This window comes from Lampetra fluviatilis, chromosome 7 (assembly GCF_964198595.1).
Source record: "Lampetra fluviatilis chromosome 7, kcLamFluv1.1, whole genome shotgun sequence".
NCBI lineage: Eukaryota > Metazoa > Chordata > Hyperoartia > Petromyzontiformes > Petromyzontidae > Lampetra > Lampetra fluviatilis.
This window is the reverse complement of record NC_136281.1, coordinates 2,870,201-2,890,988: the sequence shown is the minus strand read 5'-3', so window position 1 is coordinate 2,890,988 and position 20,788 is coordinate 2,870,201. Positions and strand designations below refer to the sequence as shown.

Below are 20,788 nucleotides of genomic sequence, written 5' to 3'. Positions count from 1 at the left end.
CCACGTGTTCGTGTACAATTGTAGTGTGCCGCATGAATGTTGATAATAGGATCTTGCCTAAGTTCTGGAGTTTAGGTCATACTGCATTTCTCCAGGTACCTTGAATGTCCTCTAACCGGCGTGGTGTCACCTATGATTCAGTGCTTTGGAGGGGATGCAATGGTTGGTGGATCACACACATTTGTTAAACTTCCAGACAAGCTGCGCTGAGAGGTAGCTAGGAGATGGCAGTACAGACAGTGGGTTTGTGAACATATCTGTGCAGACCTTTGAAGGAGTTTCGTGTGTGTGGTGGGGTTTCTCCGGGGACTCCGGTTACTCCCACGTGCCAAACACTTCTTCATTTGATGGACTTTTCAAAAAATCCCTATGAAGGACCTTTACTGAAACAGTATCTAGACTTGGTAATGCTTTCTTGGACAAAAACACCCATCCCTGTACAAAGCGTAGAAAGGCGTTAATCCAACATTGGATTAACAAAAATATCTATACTCTGGTTATTTCGGTAAAGTCACGTAGGTAGAAATATCTACTGGGATATTTTTACAAAGCCTCATCCATGTACCTCGCTGCCGACTCAAGTCCTGATCCCCCTTCTGGGTTTATGCTATCACCATCTTGAAATCTCGCCCAGATCCAGACGAACGCTGGCAAATGGACTGAAATGACGTGATTGCCTTGGATAAACGCCTCATTCGAGATTTAAACAACGCACTTTCTGGCTTGGACATTTCACAAAGGGTTCATCATCAACCGCATCAGGGCATCAAGAGGCCGACGCGCACATTTCCTTAATGAGTCTGAAATTAAAGACCGGCCACAGTGCGACTGTGGCCATACAACCCAAACGATGGGCCATTGAGTAAACCCCTGCAATGGAGGAGGAATAAGCACTCACTCGTGAAGCCCTCTCGTCGTGGCTAGCAGTTGCCGACATTGTCATTGAGCTCCTGACCATACAGTTATTGCTGTGCCGTACGCAAAGAACACGATTGCTGTGGCATGTGTTGAAGACCACTCGAGCCTGAATGCCTCCTCGCTCCGTGGTTATCCAGAAGGTCCGTGCTGTTCGCGTGTAATCGGGCACAGACGGCTGGCAACGCTGTGTGGGTGCTGGGAGGGGACGTCCGGTCGGATCCGTTCACCCGGCTGCCACGAGACGACGCAGGAATGCGGCCACGCACCGAGCCGCTGCGAATCATGATGATAACAATTCGTGACAATGATGGCGAAGGCATTTTTATTTATTGCTGTTATGATTGCGGTGACGATGATGAGGATGACGGTGGTGATAATTGGGGATAATTGTATCGATGACAGTGATGGTCCAATAGCAGACGAGTGTGTCGCGGTGGTGGTGGTGGAGGAGGGTGGAGGGTGGAATTTCACACGGGCAGGAGGAGCGCGCTGTGGTGGTGGTGGTGGTGGTGTTGGTGGAGGAGGTGGTGGAGGAGCCGTGTTTCCCCGGGGACGTGACGTGGGAGGCGGTAGCCCGCCCAGCCGCTATCCACGGAGACTCACGCAACCTCCTCAAATCCACGTCTCTCTTTCTCACACACACCACACCACACATCTCTCCTTTCTCTCTCTCTCTCACACCACGCCGCCTTGCCTGCCAGCTCCATCCTGCACGAGCAGACATCTGCGTGGGGAGTGTAAGGACCTCGCTAGGTAAGGCTGCGGCGGTGGTGGTGGTGTTAGCTCCGAGTAGACAATTATCATGAGCCTTGCTCCGAATTCTCGTCGTCTGCTCCGTTGGCCTCTCCTCCTCGTTGCCGTCGCCCTGGTTCGCCTCGGCCCGGGGGTCACCGGACACCCTCAGTGTCTCGACTACCGCCCGCCCTTCCAGCCGTCATCCCCGCTGCATCTGTGCACAGAGTACAGCAGCTTCGGCTGCTGCGATGCGGAGAGGGATTTGCAGATCTACCGCAGATTCTGGGAGGTCATGGGGCACATGGATGGAGGCGGATACCGCCTGTGCGCCTCCTTCATCAAGAACCTCCTCTGCCAGGTGAGACGAGGTGATGCCTCTGGCTCCTCCGTGTGTTTGTGTTGTTCTTTGTGCGTGGGCCACGTGGAGGAGGGACCACAAGCTGAGCTCATTACAAATGGGATTGGATGCATTGGTGGTACAGGAGTAGTGATGATAACAATTACGTCCCAAGATTCGCCTTTCGGGTCTTGGTGCATTGAGATGTTTGGCCACGTTCATTCATGAGTTTGGCAGCTGCTTTTGGGAGAGACAGAGGAATAATCCACCATGCACACGAGGGATAAGCACACTCAAAAGTTCCTCACGGATGGATTTAAGTCTCCGTTGCTGTCACCGTCATCTCCTGGCCACCCCGCAGCCAAAGTCTACAACAGCTGGTACAGTAATCGTTCACAGGCAGTAATTACAAACCATCCGCGTGTATGGGGACTGAATAGAGAAACGTTAACATACAACGTGTTGTAATAATTAAGAACACAGGTGGCTGGATGATAAATAGAACAGGTGGCTAATAATTAAGAGCAGGTGGATGGATAGCTTTAGACATCCGGGGTGGAGAGCATTGTCTAATTGAGGGCGAGGAGAGCGAGATGATCAAAGGGGGAGCGAGGGCCAAAAGTCGGGGCGCGTGCCTGGGACGATGACGATTTGGTGGCTCGGTCCTCGTAAGGAGGGATGTGAACCTCCCGCACATACAAATCTTCTTGACGCAAGTACGAACCTGGCTCAGCCGTGCTTAATGTCTTCGTCTTAACTAGACCAAAGATAACGGGCTAATTTTTAAGTTGATGATTTTGTATGGCCCGCGAATGATGTTATACATATCCAAATGGCCATTGGCAGAAAAAAGGTTCCCCACCCCCTGGTCTCAAGGGTGTGTGGGCAATACCAGCGACTTGAGGTCGTGACTGCCCATTCATTGAGCATCGGGTTTCGTCTCCACATTCGGAGAGACAAGGGGCACTTTGCATTAATAAGATGTGCTGACAACTTGTCAAAGTGCATGGGAGACCACTCCTTGGATCTTCTCGTTCATCAGATGTCCAGACTTTCGAGCAGGGGCGTTTCCCCAAACGCCAGTTCTCGCGACTCGCCACGCTACGTCTTGTTCCGCGTTTACTCCCCATTCAAGTACAAGTCGGTCCACGCTTCACGCGCCCGATGATTGTTAAACACGTGACGCTACAAGCAATTATGGCGCACAGACACGTGGAACGGGTACGCACGCACACAAATATCTCAATTTTTATTTGAATAGACACAATGAACGCAGACAGCGTTATTTGCTTCGCGCGAGACGTGTTTAACAATCATCAGGGGCGTGCAGCGTGAACGGACTCGTATTTGAGTGGGGGAGTAAACGCGGAATAAGACGTAGCGTGGCGGGTGACTCGCGAGGTCTGGCGTGTGCGAAACCCTCCTCGATATGAACATGTGCAGAACATGTTTAAAGCGAAAGTGACTTCGCCTACAACCAGTGCATGGTGTGCCAAAAGCGTAGTTCAGGGCAAACCCCCTTTAGGTAGCGGACGTGAGCAAAGTGTTTACACTGGAGCAGTGGGTGCTGTGTGACTTCTCCGTGCGAACATCAGATGCCGAGTACAGTTTACAAACAAGGAATGAAAATAAGCCGGCAAGGTCTGTCGTGAGTAATATGCGACCTCAATAATACAGGTTTTTTGTGATGTTATAGCGCGTATTTACGTATTTCGCGATCTGAACCCCCCCCCACCTCCCCAAATAAAAACCTGTATTTTATGGATGATTTTGACTTAAAGCTTTCGTGACAGCAGGAATTCATATTCTTTGGGTCTTTCGGTAAAGTCACGTAGATAGGTTCACATTTCGATCACAAGCGATGACGTCATCGCACTTGATCGAAACGTCGTAGTTTTTGTGTTGATTTTATATTCATTTTTTTTATTAATACGTACTCTACGTGCTCTTTACCGAAAGACCCAAAGAATATGTACGATATTGGTCGCGAAAGCCGACGCGTTGAACTGAATACGACACCTGCTGGCCATTCGAGTCCAATGCAATCGTGGATGGCGGGGCAAATCGTTGGCCCTCAAATGAACCCACCCAGGGTCCATTAAATCTTTTTTAATTCGCGCAGAGGCCACGGGGGATATGGAATACAGCAGCACTCTCTGTACCCGCTCGTAAATTAGTCAGTCTCTGCAAAGGCCGGCGCGAAGGCTCCAGGCGAGTTCCCTTCCTACCACTCTTCCAAGCAGCACGCGAAGAGTTGGCTCCTTGTGTAAACCGTTTTATGCAACAATTGGCGCCCGTCATTAATTGGCCTAGGTTCACTTTGCAGCCGGAAATGAAAAATGAAGTGCCACACTGCCATTTGGTTCGCATTCCGAGGACGGACGATCCAAGGAGAGGTGCCAGACTCCGGGGAGGTGTCTGTTGTAAGTGTTGTACAGTACTGCAAAGCCCTTTGTTATAAGTGCCCTGCCTCACACTTGCTCGCCACACAGATGTGCATCCATTGACGAGGGCACTCAGGGCATTTTGGAGTCCCAAGGCACCGTTTGTTTTGCAGATTTTTTCCACTGTTCTGTGAGATGTGTAACTAAAATAAAAAATGTAATACTGTATCTTATTGTTGTGCATGTTGTTTGCCCGGGTCATTTATCTTGAGCCCAGCCAACTTTGCAAGCTCTGCTGTTCAGTTCTTTACTTATTTGCCCCTTACAAGTTTTAAAAACATTCGAAGTTTTCTGTTGTGTTTCGAGGCCATGTAAGGACAGGGATGAAAATAATTAAAGAAACAGGCGAGTGTGTGGTGGCCTGCTGTTGCAGAATGTTTTTTTTGATAGTGAGATGCAACATTCCAAGGTGCACAAAAATAAATATTTTAATCAGTGCTTGTTACCCGAGTCAGAAAATTGGACATTGACAAATCAAATTGAACAATGTGAAAAGTAAGTTGGCTTGGGCACGCCACGGCCTCCTGGTAAGAGATGAAGAACGAGACCGGTTATGGAATGGAAGTCGGAGGAGGGAACATTCCCAAGGAAACGAGAAATGACGTGGAGAGTTGACCTCATGCACAGCAGCGACTTGTATTCGTGGCACCGCAGGATGGAGCATTGATGTGATGCATATAAAGGAAGCGTGATAAAGCGAGCTAAATATGATACTTTTGCAAATTGGCCCTTGGAGTATATCGAGCTTTGTGTTTTGTGAAAGGGCTTTAAGAATGAGTGCTGGCTTCTGGGTCAGATAATGAACACCATGTTAACCATATGCCCAAGAAATGTCTTAAACCTTTCTTCAAACGAAACGTGAGCACTCGTGTTGGATTGATGACAGATGTGCCGTGGGGCAGTGAAGTGGAGATCAAGATGGGGTTAGCCTCAGCCATAACTTTTGTGGAAAGCAGATTTCGGGGAATACTTAAGTGGAGCATCGGACATCAAAAACCGAGCCCGGATGTGAAACCGACACGTGTAGTACTTGTCAAGCAATGCCCGACTGAATGGCTTCAAGATATATACACCTTCCTGAAACCCAATCGATAACCACTCTTTATGTCATTTTGTCTTGATGGAAAACATAAAAAGTAATCACCTTTGGCACTAAACTGCTCGAGCATAACACATTGTGTCACCATTTGCACTGTAGCTATACAAATGGCCCAAGACTCTGAGCACTGCAGATAAGAGTTGTAAATGCGCCTTAATAATTATAATGTATTTTAATTTAGTGCCTTTAATCAAAAGCTCACAAAGTGCTGTAGACGTTAAAATGTCAACACAAAATTCAAAACAAGATAATAATAAAAAGTACTCCACCAGACAAAACTGTTTGGGTGAACAGATTGCACCGAGCGCTCCGCAAGCGTTGGTATTGACCGACGTGAGCTTTCGTGACTTAAAGACATCGCCTGTGCCCGAGTCACGGACACGGATGGGAAGGTGGCTTCCATGGGTGGGGAGCTATAACAGCAGACATCCAGGCCGCTGTCACATTGTCGCCCTGGCCCCGGCAGGAGTGCTCGCCGTACGCGGCGCACCTCTTCGACGCCGAGGACCTGTCCACGCCCGTGCGCACCTTGCCGGGCCTCTGCCCCGACTACTGCCGCTCCTTCTACTACCAGTGCGGCTCCACCCTGAGCCTGCTGACCGACGACAAGGAGCTACGACGCCTGGAGACGGACGGGGAGCGGCTCTGCAAGAGGCTCGTGCTGGAAGACAAGGAGTACTGCTACCCCGCCGTGCTGGAGAGCCCCGACCTCAACGCGGAGCTGGGCGTCGTGCAGGCGGGAGAAGACGGCTGCATGCAGCTGTGCCTCGAGGAGGTGGCCAACGGGTTGCGCAACCCCGTGGCCATGGTGCACGCCGGCGACGGCACGCACCGCCGCTTCGTGGCCGAGCAGCTGGGCCTCGTGTGGATGCTGCTGCCCAACGGCTCGCGGGCCGAACGGCCCTTCCTCAACGTCAGCAAGGAGGTCCTCACCTCGCCCTGGATCGGGGATGAGCGCGGGTTCCTTTGCCTGGCCTTCCACCCCAACTATCGTAAGAACGGCAAGATGTACACGTACTACTCGGTGCTCTCCAAGGATCGCAAGAGAGAGCTGATACGCATCAGCGAGTTCCGCGTGTCGCCAGACAACATGAACTATGTCGATCCCAAAACCGAGAGGTAAGCAGATCGCATGGTACGTGTTGGGTATTTATCATAGTTTTGGCTGTCATTGGCTGCACAAGGAAAGTCTGTGGTTCACAGTAAGTGGTTGTTTTTCGTTCAATATGTTTATTTTGGAGGTTCCGCTGTTTTAGGATAATGGGTCTCTTATTTGTCATGCTCGTGCATGCCAAGAACATAGCGTTTATATTTCCAGCAAAGGACACTGATGTAATGATGTTTTTAATAGCAATGTATATTCAGTTGTCTGAAAGATGTACACATTTACATGATGGGTTTCATACATTTATACAAGTCATCTTGTTGGAAACGTTTCTAACGATATCCATATCTTTATCCATACAATTTATAAGCCATCGCCAAAGTACATTTTACCACTGGGTAGAGTTCCCTTAACGATAAAATTAATTGAGTGCAGTTTGGTTAAACTTTTTTGACATACGCAAATGAAAACACGATGTTAAAAGCCCTCCGTCTGTACAGGTACATTTTAGAGATAGAGGAGCCAGCAGCCAATCACAACGGAGGGCAGTTGCTCTTCGGAGAAGACGGCTTCCTCTACATTTTCACCGGCGATGGTGGCCGTGCCGGGGACCCATTCGGGCTCTTCGGAAACGCGCAGAACAAGTCCGTTCTCCCACACCCCCCCCCATCCCGTCACGCCGCCCCTCGTGCGTTTATCGGTGCAGTGAAGTTGCTGACACAGCCTTAACCCTATTGTGGTTTCAACCAGAGATTCATTGCAGCTGGCTCTGTGCTGGTCGGCGACTCGGAAAATATTCTTGCGGCCAACGCACCGCATCGAGTCTGCCTCACGCTATGGTTGTGGCTACTAACAACACGCCTACTCCAGGCTCGCAGCGACGCCGACTACATTCGGTGACAAATTAAGCCCTGGTTACACCTGATTGCAGCACCTGGTGTTTGTGTAATACCTAACATACCCAACATTGCAACGGTTATTTTTACAGGCCTCAAATAGGAACATATCTTCAATGTAGCCACTTGCTTGTTTATATTGTAAAATATCCTCAGTTCCCACCAGTGTTTAAGGCCATTCGTTTACACTTTCCCTCCCATTGGCTTGAGACACATTTCTTCTTTGAGGCCAAGTTTACAGTCTGGTGTCACGTGGAGACGCATGACGTCGTTGCTTTGTCTCTGAAAGGACAAGGCTCATCACGCTCATTACTGTCTCCACATCTTGATCACCACCGCCACCGCCACCGCCGCCTCCCCCCTCCCGCCAGGTCCGCGTTGCTCGGCAAGGTCCTGCGCATCGACGTGGACGGCTCGGACGTGGGGCGGCCGTACCGCGTGCCAAGCGACAACCCCTTCGTACGCGAGCGGGGCGCGCGGCCCGAGGTGTTCGCCTACGGCGTGCGCAACATGTGGCGCTGCTCCTTCGACCGGGGCGACCGGCTGACGGGCGCGGGGCGAGGACGTCTCTTCTGCGGCGACGTCGGGCAGAACAAGTTCGAGGAGGTGGACATCATCGTGAAGGGAGGCAATTATGGCTGGAGAGCCAAGGAGGGCTTCGAGTGCTACGACCGCCAGCTCTGCCACAACCACACACTCGGCACGTTTGTTTTTGGTGATTTCGTTGGCAGAGCGTCCGCCATCATCCGTTTCAATATTCGGGGGTCCGATGTTGTGCCCTGAGCTACTGTGTGCTGCTCTTGGGCAATTGTACGCAGTCATAGTATAAAACACACGTTCAGTCATGAAGCATTCTGTTTGTAATGCCTTGTTTTTGTTTTGTATATGTACAGATGACATCCTTCCAATCTATGCATATAACCACAGCTTGGGGAAGTCTGTTACGGGTGGCTACGTCTACAGGGGGTGCCACTCCCCAAACCTAAATGGACTCTACATCTTTGGAGACTTCATGAGTGGGTGTGTCCTCACCCCAAAATCAATAGCACCAGAGCAGACGTTCTTACACAAAACACCATTTTCTCAAGGTACATTTCTATCTAGACGGCACTGCATTCTTTTAATGGAATGCTTCAGGTTCTAAATTGTCTTCACCTCACAACCAAATTCAACAGCATATGATGTTTCTCTCGGACTGCTTTTTTACTTTTGTTTTGCCGTTGTTGGCAGGCGGCTGATGGCGCTGAAGGAGGACCCTCGGCTCGGACGCTGGGATAAGAAGGACGTGTGCATGGGCCAGGGTCAGACCTGCGTGTTCCCTGGCGTCATCAACAACTACTACCAGTACATCATTTCCTTTGCCGAGGACGAGGCAGGCACGTCTCCCACACTGCCGCCAATGCTCTCCCACATTCAGGCTTTACCCAGCCAACGTGCCGCGTTGATCCAATGGTCCCGCGTTGATTTGTTTTTCACCTATTTGTGCCCGCGGCCACATGATCCGGAATTCACCTGATCTTGTCAGCAGCTAAGCAGGCTTGAGCCTGGCTAGTGCTTGGTTGGGTGAACCCCTTGAATAAAACTGGTGTTGTAGGCAGCTACGGGGCTACCTTGTGTCCACAGGGCAAGTTTGGCAAAATGCATTGTCGTCCTTAACTATACCTCAACATCTCTGCGCCTTGCTTTGAATCTTCAACTGACCAGTGTGTTGAAGTTTGGCCAAAAACCCCCCACGTTACCACATGGCATTGGGAGGCTCTTAACAGCAGTGTACAGTATTGGCAAAGCACTGTGCATGTTTATATTGCGTCAAAAATTCAGGAGGGTGTCTCTGCGATAAGAGCGCTTGACTTGCACATCAGCTGGTTGCAAATGTCTAATCCGGTCGTGGGTTGACTTGATCAGTCCTGATTTTGAGGGCTGATAAAATCGGTAGCACTTTGTAGAGCACTTCCCGATTACTCATATGCCAACGTTTGTCCTTGAAACAAGTGCTATGAATACCACGATGAGAAAACAACGCTGCGCCGCGACTCCTACACCGCACGTTGAGTTACGGGGCCGTGTTCTGCCTCCAGGAGAGCTGTACTTCTTGTCATCGGGTCTGGCGAGTACTCGGTCTCCCACGTCCACCATCTACCGCATCGTAGACCCGTCCAGGTGCCTCCCCCGCATACCCATCGCCTCCACTCGCAGCTCCACATTTTAACGCGTTGTTGTTGTTGGAAAAAGGACAACCGTGTCTGAGGTGGGTTCTTTTTTTTATTATTCCATTTCTAGGAGAGCTCCCCCAAAGAAGTGCGAGGTGACGGTGGCCCCTGTCAAGGTGAAAGGAAGGCTTGTAGATTTCAAACCCAAACAAAGTAGGTACCATTTAAATGTCCTTACACTACACTGGGGTTTTGCACTCATAAAAATGGAATGTCTTGAACAATTTTCACAAGCCTGGGCTGTGATGTTTTGTTTTAGGGCTGATCATATCAAAAACAACCACCACCCCTCCACCTCCTCCAACAAAACCTCCCCAACTTGCGCCCACTCGGAGGCCCAAGCCTACACGGCCATCTGGGTCAAAAGGCAAAACGTTCACCACCACCACCACCAATTCAAGGCTAGCAGCACCGGGTGCGCTGCATCCTTCTCGTCGTCCAGCCGCTCAGCCCACTCTGAGGCCCCCGACCGCAGGCGCGATTTCCCGCCAAGGGCAGCAGAAGAACCAGAGGCGGACGGGCAAGCCAGGGCAGGCCGGCCGCAAACGTCCCTTGGTCAGCAGGCCGTCGAGGCCGTTGCGGCCAGGCACGCGCCGAAGGCCCGCGCCGAACGTGCGGAGGCCACACGCGCCGCGGACGAACATACAGATGGGCGAAAGTAGCCCAGAGAGCAGATGATAAGGTGCAAGTCGCAAGTGCTGTCCGGCACCGACATCCACGGACAAGTCACTCGCCTTTGACGTGAGCGGGGTTTCATTTCAGCGCTGGAGCTGTCCTGGGCTGGGCTCTGGAAAATATTTCGCCTCCGCCCGCCTCTCAGCCACCCCCACGCCACTCACTGTCTTCGGGTGGGCAGTCTCCAGGGGGTTTGGGGGGGGGCGTCTAAATATATTCCATGAGAAATCAAGCCCTTGGTGTGGGCATAATCATGTTAGATCGTGGAGCACAGTACGTTTACACCTGCCTGGCCAGTCTTGGAAAGAGAAGCTGTACTTTGAGTTGCCAACGCATTCTCTGACGGCATAATTGACAAAGGTTAAGAAGCAGCTTGCATTGTCAAGGGCCCTTTTTTAAAAACACACAATGCAGCGGTGCTCGGGCCTGCAGAAGAATCCATCGAGTTGGTGGGGCGGCATTGTGCGATTGCTTTTTTACGGTGTTCATCCTCCTGTATTTTCATCGTTCGAATTTTTACGAAGCATGAACTAAACTTGAATTTGTAAACTAATGACTAAAAATCAGGACAAGTGTATAGTGTTAGTGATTGTTTTAATTTATTTTAATACCCCCATAACTGAAAATATAAAGACCAAAGTGTGAAAAAAACCAATCACCTTTTGGGTTTCACCACCTGTGTATTTACAGCAAAACTCATTGATTGGGTCACGGTCTGTTAAGTTTATTTTGTTTTAAATACAAAAAAAAAAATACCGTTGCACATGGATTGTGTCGCATTTATTTTTGGTGCTCAGTGTTGCATTTCCGCTGAAATATGCACGTGTAACTTTTCCCCCACATAAAGAGAAATATGTGAAGTCTGCTAAGCCCTCGATTTTGCCGTGGCAGCCACGGACGCCATTTGTTCTGCTGCTTTTCTCAAGCCGGTGTTTGTTTGCAAGTGTGTGTAGGTAGGGTCGGTATAACGCGTGCCAAAATGCCACAGCAGTATTTTGGAGTTTTAAGGATTTCCTATGAATAACAAACAAACGGGCGCAAGCAGTCTTCTGGGTAATAAATCAGCAGCCCTTGTGTTTTCATTATTTTATTCCTGAGGATTGGGATGAAGTTTCCTTCACCTTGATTGCCTTGAGGTCACCTGTAAACGCACACGTTCTGCGAATTCGTTTTCTCCTGAATGCAATTTTTTTAAATTTTGTGCCAAATAAACTCAATCGTTTTAGCGCGCTGTGCTCTGAACCCAGTGACCTGAGTTTGATCCCAGGCACAGCTAACCTCAGTCGTGAAGTGATATCTGAACCCCTCCTCGCATCCACCCTCCACCCGATTGACCATTGTGGTGAAGTATGGTCAAACAAATCCCATGGCCAATACGGTGCGGACAGGCCTTCATCCAGCAATGGATTGACAAAGGGCTGTAAAGAATGCAAGACATGTCGGTGTGTGCGTGCAATCAATACAAGTGTAAAAGTATCAGATGTAAAACCCGAGGAATGTTATTGTGAATTTCTTAGCAGTGAAAGTGGCAGCAGCGATATAGCATTGTGTTGATTCTGTAATATTAATTATTACGCTCGCATTGATGCATCTAATCGTGCATATCGTATGTTCAGTCATGAGTTCACGCGCAATGATTTGCTTTTCTCTCTCCCAACGGGGACCCTCCGTTGAAGATGTTTGAGAGCCGCTGAGGACCTGAGTATCTGAACAGGTTCTGGGCACCCACACCGGTCAGGTACTCGGCTAGAGGTGACACTAAATGTGCTCCTGGCAACCCACTGAGCAGCGTGAAGTATGGTCAAATGACGCATAGCCTGAAGAGATGGGGAAAATGTCGCTATCGAGCATAAATACGACATACGCTCGAGTTGGTCGACAGTACCACGCCCGGCCGCATTTGTATCCCCAGTGCTGATGTTTGCACACCGCACTACTAGGTACTCGTTTAAGGCTGAGTAGACATAGGGGAGGCCCAGAACCGGTTCAGATATCGGCCGTGAGCGCGAATCGAACTCGGGTCGCTGGGATCGTAGCGTAGCGCGTTAGCCACTGCACTTCCGCTCCCCTCGTATACCCTCACAACTGTTACACGATATGTCTGGGTACGAGCAGCTCACGTGGACTTGACTTGCTCAGGCCGTGCTCCGGCTCCTCTCGGATGGGGGGGGGGGGTGCCCAGTCACCCCTGTGGTATTGGGAGACCACCGTCAGTGGGAACCTGCGAAGGAGAGTGAACTTCTTGGGTGGGCCAAAGGGACACTTGGTGGGGTGCAGGGCCCATTCCACTACCCCCGTAGCGCCGCCGGCCCTCATGTTCAACGTACAAAAAATAAAACCACACGCAATTTTGGAAATTCGCTGGCAGTCAAAGGAGAAAACGTGGCCAACAGGACAAGAAGTGTGGAGATGGAGCCGTGAGGTCAGCTCGTGCGGGAGCGAGATGAAATTGTGGCATTGCAGGACTGTGTTGGACGGAGACGGCGTGGTAATGAAAGCTTCGATGCGAACGTATATAAACAGTCCTCGTTTAACGCGGTCGATGCGTTCCTGAACAGTGCCGCAATTTCGCCATAAATAATTTCACGACAAAAGTTTGGCGAGATACGATGGGTATGCCACCGTGTTACTGTATCAATCCGCGTACTGCATCGTGTATCGTCAACCGCGCAGCTCAAGAAAGTAGTTCGTCGTCGACCGCTCAGAAAGGGGCCGTCCATAAATGACGTCACGCACCTAGGGGGGGGGGGGGTCAGACATTTGTGACGATGTGTGACGAGGGGGGGGGGGTTGAGAAATGTGACGTTACATCAAAATGCGCAACTTTAAATAAATATATAATTGTTATAACAACACTAATTGTCACAACAACACTCCTACAACATCAGAGTGCAGCGCCACATTAAATACACACGGCAATAACAATACATAGTTTAAAGCGATTTGAAGAATGTTTTATTTTGAAAATGAAAATATGGTTTTTTGGGGGGGGGGGGGCAGAGCTTTGTGAGGTCATATTTGAGGGGGGTCTGATTTTTTGTGACGCCGTGTGACGAGGGGGGGGGGGGTAAACAATCGTCCTAACCGCGTTATAACAGAGCACGTTCCGCGTTATAACGAAGCGCGTTTCGCGTTGTGCGAAAAGTTCCCGAATGGAGGAAGCGCGTCATAGCGAAAACGCGTTTGTGTGAACACGCGTTAAGCGAGGACTTGCCACGCTTCACTGTTGAGTTCACTTGTCCGCTAAAGCCACAAGAGGGCGCTATACATCCCGCAACTGTTAAATAAATAATAGCGGAATCGAATCGCGATCTGGAATCGTCAGAACGGATCGAATCTCGGGTACGAATCGTTACACTCCCAATGTATAATAACTAAAAATGTATAATAATTTAAGACCCATATCTTAGAGGGACCTTGTCTGTAACATCTGATAGTTCACCAGCATCAATTAAAGCCTGACTGCAGGATGAGACACGATGTCTAAACCTGTCCAGAGTTTGTTTGCACTGAATAAACTGATGGTTGTGTAAAAAATAAAAACCTTTAAATTGTTATGTGGAGTGACAGCTGTATGAAAGAGATGTGTTATCCGTGTATCTATTTAGTAATCATTACAGTAAGTAATTTACTGTATGGCTTGTCCCCACTTGATAGAAGTGAAAAGCGTGCTACATATGAACAGCAGAGGGCAGTATTCACGCGAACATTTTTTATGTCAATCCAGCAATCTTGCCAGGTGACACAATTAGTCAAGGCAAATCTCCACTCAGATTTTCCCATTTTCAGTCGGAGTTTGGGGTAGGGGCTCTGTCCTTACAGAGCTCTTGCTCTGTCCGAAGGAGGTGATTATCCGACATCGATTGTAAGATTCTCAAAGAGACGTTGACAACACTCTGAGGTCAAGTTCAGTTTGTAAAGTGTATTTGTTCAAGCTGTTAAGAACTCCAAAGAGATCCGGAAAGCTTGTTTTCAAGATTGACCTGATTCACCAACATGACAGAAGTAAAACAAATAACACAAAAATAAATTATTTGAAGCAAACAGATATCAAAGCAAAAAAAAAAACGACTGTGCCACTTGAGAAATCGAAAACATTGGACAACCCAAACGATTTAAATTTCGATCTAAAGCTTTCGTGACTGCAGGGATTCATATTCTTGATTCTTTCGGTAAAGTCACGTAGAAGGGAAATAATAAAATAATAAAAATAAAACAATAAAATTATCACGACGTTTCGATTTACACCTGATGATGATTGCTCGTTTTGCAATCGAAACGTTGTGAGAATGTTATTGTTTAATTTGTATTATTTTGTTATTTATCTTCTACGTGACTTTACCGAAAGAACCAAGAATATGAACCCAATCGATGTTAAATGATGTCAACACAAATTAATCGAATACATTCCGTGTAGGATAAGGTGCATTGTGGAAGTCCCTCGGAAACAGCAATGTGATGGCATCTCGCTTAGCTTCGCGTCGTGGAGATGAGATTGACGGTGAATTCACCGTCGCTCACAACTTAAACATGAACATCAGGACCCTTGCTCATCTGTTGGCGATGGGCTTGCACTTCATCCAGCGGTGGATTGATCAAGGCAGATGACGACGACAACGATGATTATTTGGTGTCGCCTACGTTTTTAGGTTTGAGTACGTAAATAAAAATCAACATACAAACGAATGATGGCTAAGAATATTAAATATTCGCTCCGAATTAAAAAGAAAATGTTTTTAAAAGAATTTTCCGAAAAAAAATTCATACTTGTTCTAGATTTGAAGCTTTCGTGACTGCAAGGATTCATACTCTTAGGTGTTTTCGGTAATGTCGCGTAGGTAAAAATAAAATGAAAAATAACTAAATTGATTTAATTTAGTTATTTTTCATTGATTATTATTTTATTTTATTATTATAATTATTATTTTCACCTACGTGACTTTACCGAAAAAACCTAAGAGTATGTCATACGAGTTTCTAATTTCGTTTTGCTTAAAATGTCCCTTTGCCGGTGTTCTTGTTGGCGTGCTGCTTATCAGCAAAGGAAGTCTTGGCACAGTCGCCTATGCGGCGACATATGCTTGTTGGCACGGTGCTCTCGTCTGAAACGTTTCAGCCGCTTGACTGTCGGCCTGTGGCACAATCCACCCGCCCCTAGGACACCGACGCGGGTGACGGGACGTGAATGTGGAGGCAGGGATCACGTGAAGAAGCCGTGGGCCCTGCTGAGGGAATTGCATTCCTGCAGGGTGAGCGCACGCCACACGCGGCGGCAGACACAGGAATCATCACCCCCCCACCCACCACCGCCACTTGCATCTGCGCCACCACATGTGCGCATCTCCTCGTTGCACCCTGCACACTCACCCAGCAACAATAACAACAACAGCAGCAGCAGCAGCCGCAGCAGCCATGTGGGCACACTGATATCTGATCTGAATGATGACCGTTATTGTAGGACGCGGTTACGCCTGAAATACAACACGCCGGAGAGGCAAGAGTTGGTGGGGCACTTGGGGTATTTTTTTTTGTTGGGGTAGGAGATTGGCGGCACAGCAAATGTGTTCACGAACACATCTGTGCGGAGCTTTAAGCGTTATCCACTACCGACGTCTTGGTGTTCTCTGTGTACCTCCCATACGCGAAATATTCCTGAAAATGTAACTGGCCAGATGCACGTTAAATAGGTTTGAGAATTATTGAGGCTTTCCACTAAACATAAGGACCACGCAAACTGGACTGAACTTGACATGTCGTACATAATATTCCGTTTATTGATCAGTTCTGTTTGTTGTCCTTCTCCTGCACCTCCGATGAACACGATTGGCTCCTGACGGTGCGAACGAAATTCAACATACATCCAAACGAATGTCTATCATACAACGCATGACCCAATATCATTTTAGAGGTGTGCATAAAGTGTACACATAGGCTGCATATTAATACACTCACCGATAACTCACAAGAAACAGCGATGCCACTACCGCAGTACAAATTGGCGTGCGAGGGCGGTTGTGTGTAGGATGGTTGAACGCATCGGTTGTCAGAATGAAAACATAGAAAGGTTGCTTAGGCCACTCCGTAATCATTTCACAATGAACATGTCATGGGGGCGATGAGCTCATGTCGCGGGTAAGATTAAATTAAACATGATCACGATGTAGAGAAGGCAAATGTTACGGTAACACGGTGGACCATGAATTCGTATCCATGGCTTCAAATTCGGCTTGGATATCTTTGATGCGACGTGGCTATATTTACGTTTGTTATTGGACAATGTCTTCGCTGTTTTAGCAACAGAAGGCCTACAGAATATAGCATCAGCGGCGGCGGTAGCAGCCGCTGCTTCTGGAGGTCGAACAGTTTGTCACCATGGTGAGTGCAAGCAATGCTTACCAAAACTCTCAAACCCTCGGTGGCTTTGGCGATCACCTCTGAAGCTCTGCCAAACCCTGAGACATTGTCACCCGTGCAATCGATTTAGAGCAAAGTGCGTGGGTGCGTTTCGTCTAGCAGTGGAATGATTCACAACCCGCCCTGACGCCTGTATATTTATATCCATAATAGAGGTTTTTGAGTTACATCGCGTAAATATATAAATGCGTCGTTAAAACCCGCCACCACCTGACACAGCCAACTAGTAAGGATTGTCACGTAAACAGAACATGGCCAATTCGTCACTAGTACAGTACACCGGTATGTTGGCTGTGTCGGGTGGTGGCGGGTTTTAACGACACATTTATATATTTACGCCATCTAACCCAAAAAGCTCTATTATGAATGATATTGGTCGCGAAAGCCTACGTGTTAAACTGTATATTTGGAGTCTGCGTGTCTCTCTCCGGGTTCTCCGTTTTTCCTTCCACATTTAGAAACAAGCGTTTAAAGTCTTTGGCTACAATACACTTCCACGCGATAAGCCACTTTGTTGAGCTATCATTTGTGGCCATGTCGCTTCTGAAAAAGAGCTGTATAGCTTAGCGGGCCTTACCTGGTAAAATAAATAGACTTTAGTTTAGCTTATCACTCACCACTGGTGTTAGCCATAACCGGGGATCCAATTCATGTTTCCTGGGTTCCATAGCGTGCGGCAAGGCCGTAGCCATGGAGTCAACAAATCTTCCAGGGGGTTTGGGGGGTCCGCACCCCCCAGAAAAAAAAATCTAAATTTGAAATCTAATTTCCTGCCATTTTCTGCCTAAAATATAAAAAAAAAAATCACTAATACATAGGATGGATTTTTTTTTTACGATAATGTCTAATAGTGTATTGTATTACATTGCTCTGCTTTTTTTTTACCTTTTCTTGTTTCATTGTATGTAATGGCAGAGATTAGGGATTAATAAAGTATAACCATAGCCACAATCCTTTAAACAGAAATCTATTTTATAGCAATATATTGGGGGGGGGGGGGGGGGGAGAATGTGTCTCCCACAATATATATTATAATTAAGGCCTTGGTGTGCGGTGCCCTGAGCAATGCACGACCGTTCCCTCACCTCATACAATATGACTGCATAATATCAACTTTTATTTAACATGAGATTTCATTGAATGCATGTATCATGAGCTTAGGCGTGAACATTAATTGATGAATTGAGGGATCGTCCCACCTCTAGTTCCCAGGTTCGTCGTGTCTTCTAGGAAGCCCTCTCCGCGTGGCTCCAGTGGGCCTTCAGTGAAGTGCGCTTTGTTTCCACAAACATTACATTTTCATGCCCTATTTGGGGATTTTTTTTTTAATAGAAAACTTGGCCCAGGTCATGTTTGCTGTTCAAGAGTGGGGGAGCGATAGTGCATCAGCTCGTGCGATGTGCTACGTAAGCGGGTTCGATTCCCACTCATGTGCGACGCCAGTGACGATTATCTGAACCGGTCATGGGCCTCGAATGAGTACCTAGTGCGGTATCTAGTAAACATCGGCACTAGGGAGACAAAGGCGGCCGAACGTGGTACTGGCCACCCACCCCCTCGTGTGCCGTGCCGGCCTTTATAGGTCCTCGCTAACAGCACTTGCCCCAATTGTCTGTTAAGGCTACACGGGGGGTCTTTGTCTGTGATGCACAATGAGGGAGGGCAGGACTGCACTGGGTGATGCTTTGCATTGGGTGGGTTCATTTAATTTCTGATTGTACGAAGGCCTGCATTATTATTTTTGCAGCATTTCAAAAGATAATTGTCTTAATCTTTGCTCCCCTATAGGAACAACTATATATATAAAACACCTTTTGTTAATGCAATCATGGGAGTGCATTTGTATGTTTCAAAGGCTGATGTGAAGCGTCATATTTTCTCTAAAAATCTAAAATCTGGACTGATGGATGGTGTTTATTATATTTGTTTATTGTTGAGTATTATGATATGTTGACTTAAAGCTTTCGTGAAAAAAAAAAAACGACAGTTATTTTCTTTGAACCTATGTACGTGACTTTACCGAAATACCCAAAGAATATTATGATATGTGTAGTGCCACTGCATAGGTTTTTGTGGTTGTGCTGTACATCTCTTAGATGTGTTTACGGGTTGTATCGCACGCATGTTGCTCGGCATGAGCTTCTTCGGGAACTGAATTAAGTTCGCTGCCCATCAGACATCATGCTAAACAACAGAAGATCGTATTAAAGCAACGAGAGACACCGAGTGTGTGGTGTGCTGTGTTAAAGTTAGCCCAATTCCTTGCCCGTTAGCTCATGGCGCAGGCCCGACTGGCTGAGAATGCGATAAAGCCCCTTCGCTGCCTCATGAATGCAGTGGCTATTTTGGTAATTCTCGACCATATGGCCAAAGCGATTCGGAGTGGCCTCATTGGCGGGAGCTAATCCAGAACGCAATGATTTAATGCTCACCCCTCTCGCTTCCCTGCTTCTGCACTGGTGGCATTTTTCATCTAAAATTAGATATTTACCATGGAAACACGCGTTCAGAAAACACAAACACTGACAAGTGTGAACTCGCTTTGTCTTGTCCAGCTCGTGAACCTTCACGGACTTAAATAGAGCACTGTCAGAAAGGTCACTTTAACTTAGAGCGCAAACCAAAGCCAACATTTTGGCTGATATAATTTTCTGAATGTCCTGCCATTTGTATTTAGTGATATAAAATAGTGCTGTATTACATTATCTCAGTTTTATTACGAGTTGATAACCTATTATTATCATTGTCGAATGATCGATAGTTATTTCAGCAGGCAATGGACACCGACAACTTGCTCTGCTATGTATAGGAAATTAAAGCCATACAGATCACCATAACAAAAACACAACACATGCAGTGGATAGTGTGACGTCGTGTTTTCCAAAGAAATAACATTGCCTCCAGTGGAAAACAAACGGAATTGTTAATCTATGTACCTGTGTGTCTCGAACTTGTATGTCTAGTAAAACAGCAACAATGCCCCATGGAACAACAGCCTATTATCATTGTTTGAATGTTGACACCTGGGTTTGTCCTTTGGTGATGATTATTCTGACGATGAAGGTTCACACAAGGAGGTGAGGGAGCACTTTCGATATATAAAATACAAGAATTTGCTAGTCTTGAAATAATGCTGTTGAAATTAAGCACTCCCAGAATGCCATGTGGCTGATGGCTTGTGTAAGAAAAGTTCTTTTTTTTCATACGTAGAGCCAGATATGCGATGAAGACATAGTGTGCTGATAGCTACTTCTCAAACGCCAAACACAAATGTATTTTGTAAAAAAAAAAATCATCTTTTTGGCCGTTTTTTTTGTTCATACATGTGACTAATTCTTTAAAATAAATTCTCTTGCGCGATTGCCACGCAGTTGTTCGAAGCTTTACCGAAGTGTATCAGTTCTGCTGGCTGTTAGGTAGTTAGAGACACCGCTGCCAATGATGATGCATTACTTAAACTATGGCGATTACTCTTTGCTAAATAGTGTCCTCTGCGATACCCTTGCAACGTATCAGGGTTACTAAACTGTGCAGAACGTCTCTGTGTTGTTCTGTTCTCATTAGGTGACTGCTGGGGAATTATCCATTTGACCTTGCCGTGTGCACGTGTAACACACTGTGTCGGAGTGGCTGCCCGCGCGAGCAGAGGGGCAGGAGGAACAGCACAGGTCACACACTCCGTGGCTTCTCAGTCTCATGGGGTGTTAATTGCACCCCATGAGCAGCTCCTCTATTTGCGTGGTCAATGCAGTCCAGGATGCTTTCCCAGCCCAGCACCCAAAAAAACACACGGACAAGATAAACGTTTCTAATTACAGCAGACCGCTTGCCGATACGACCGACCAACACAATAACAAGCGTTGGCATCACATTGGACACGAGATAAAATGTCTCAGAACACACATGTCAAAGCACAAACACCACACACATTACCATCAACGCAACATCGAACGGA

The 20,788-nt window shown here is 47.6% G+C and overlaps 1 protein-coding gene across 1 annotated transcript; it reads left to right on the top strand.

Annotated features, from left to right (window-relative positions):
• The first annotated feature begins 1,399 nt into the window (after positions 1-1,399).
• Positions 1,400-11,644, top strand: LOC144933426 (HHIP-like protein 2). Its single transcript, XM_078858154.1, has 9 exons — positions 1,400-2,011; positions 6,000-6,652; positions 7,139-7,282; positions 7,906-8,234; positions 8,428-8,554; positions 8,765-8,910; positions 9,613-9,694; positions 9,815-9,897; positions 10,004-11,644. Exons 1-9 carry the CDS (start codon positions 1,721-1,723, stop codon positions 10,420-10,422), a joined length of 2,274 nt encoding a protein of 757 aa, XP_078714280.1. The 5' UTR covers positions 1,400-1,720; the 3' UTR covers positions 10,423-11,644.
• The last annotated feature ends 9,144 nt before the right edge of the window (positions 11,645-20,788 follow it).

Coding starts and splice junctions, on each gene's coding strand:
- LOC144933426 (XM_078858154.1), top strand. CDS start 1,721: ATGAGCCTTGCTCCGAATTCTCGTCGTCTGCTCCGTTGGCCTCTCCTC. Junction 8,911..9,612: donor CTTTGCCGAGGACGAGGCAG/GCACGTCTCCCA, acceptor TTCTGCCTCCAG/GAGAGCTGTACTTCTTGTCA. Junction 9,898..10,003: donor AGATTTCAAACCCAAACAAA/GTAGGTACCATT, acceptor GTTTTGTTTTAG/GGCTGATCATATCAAAAACA.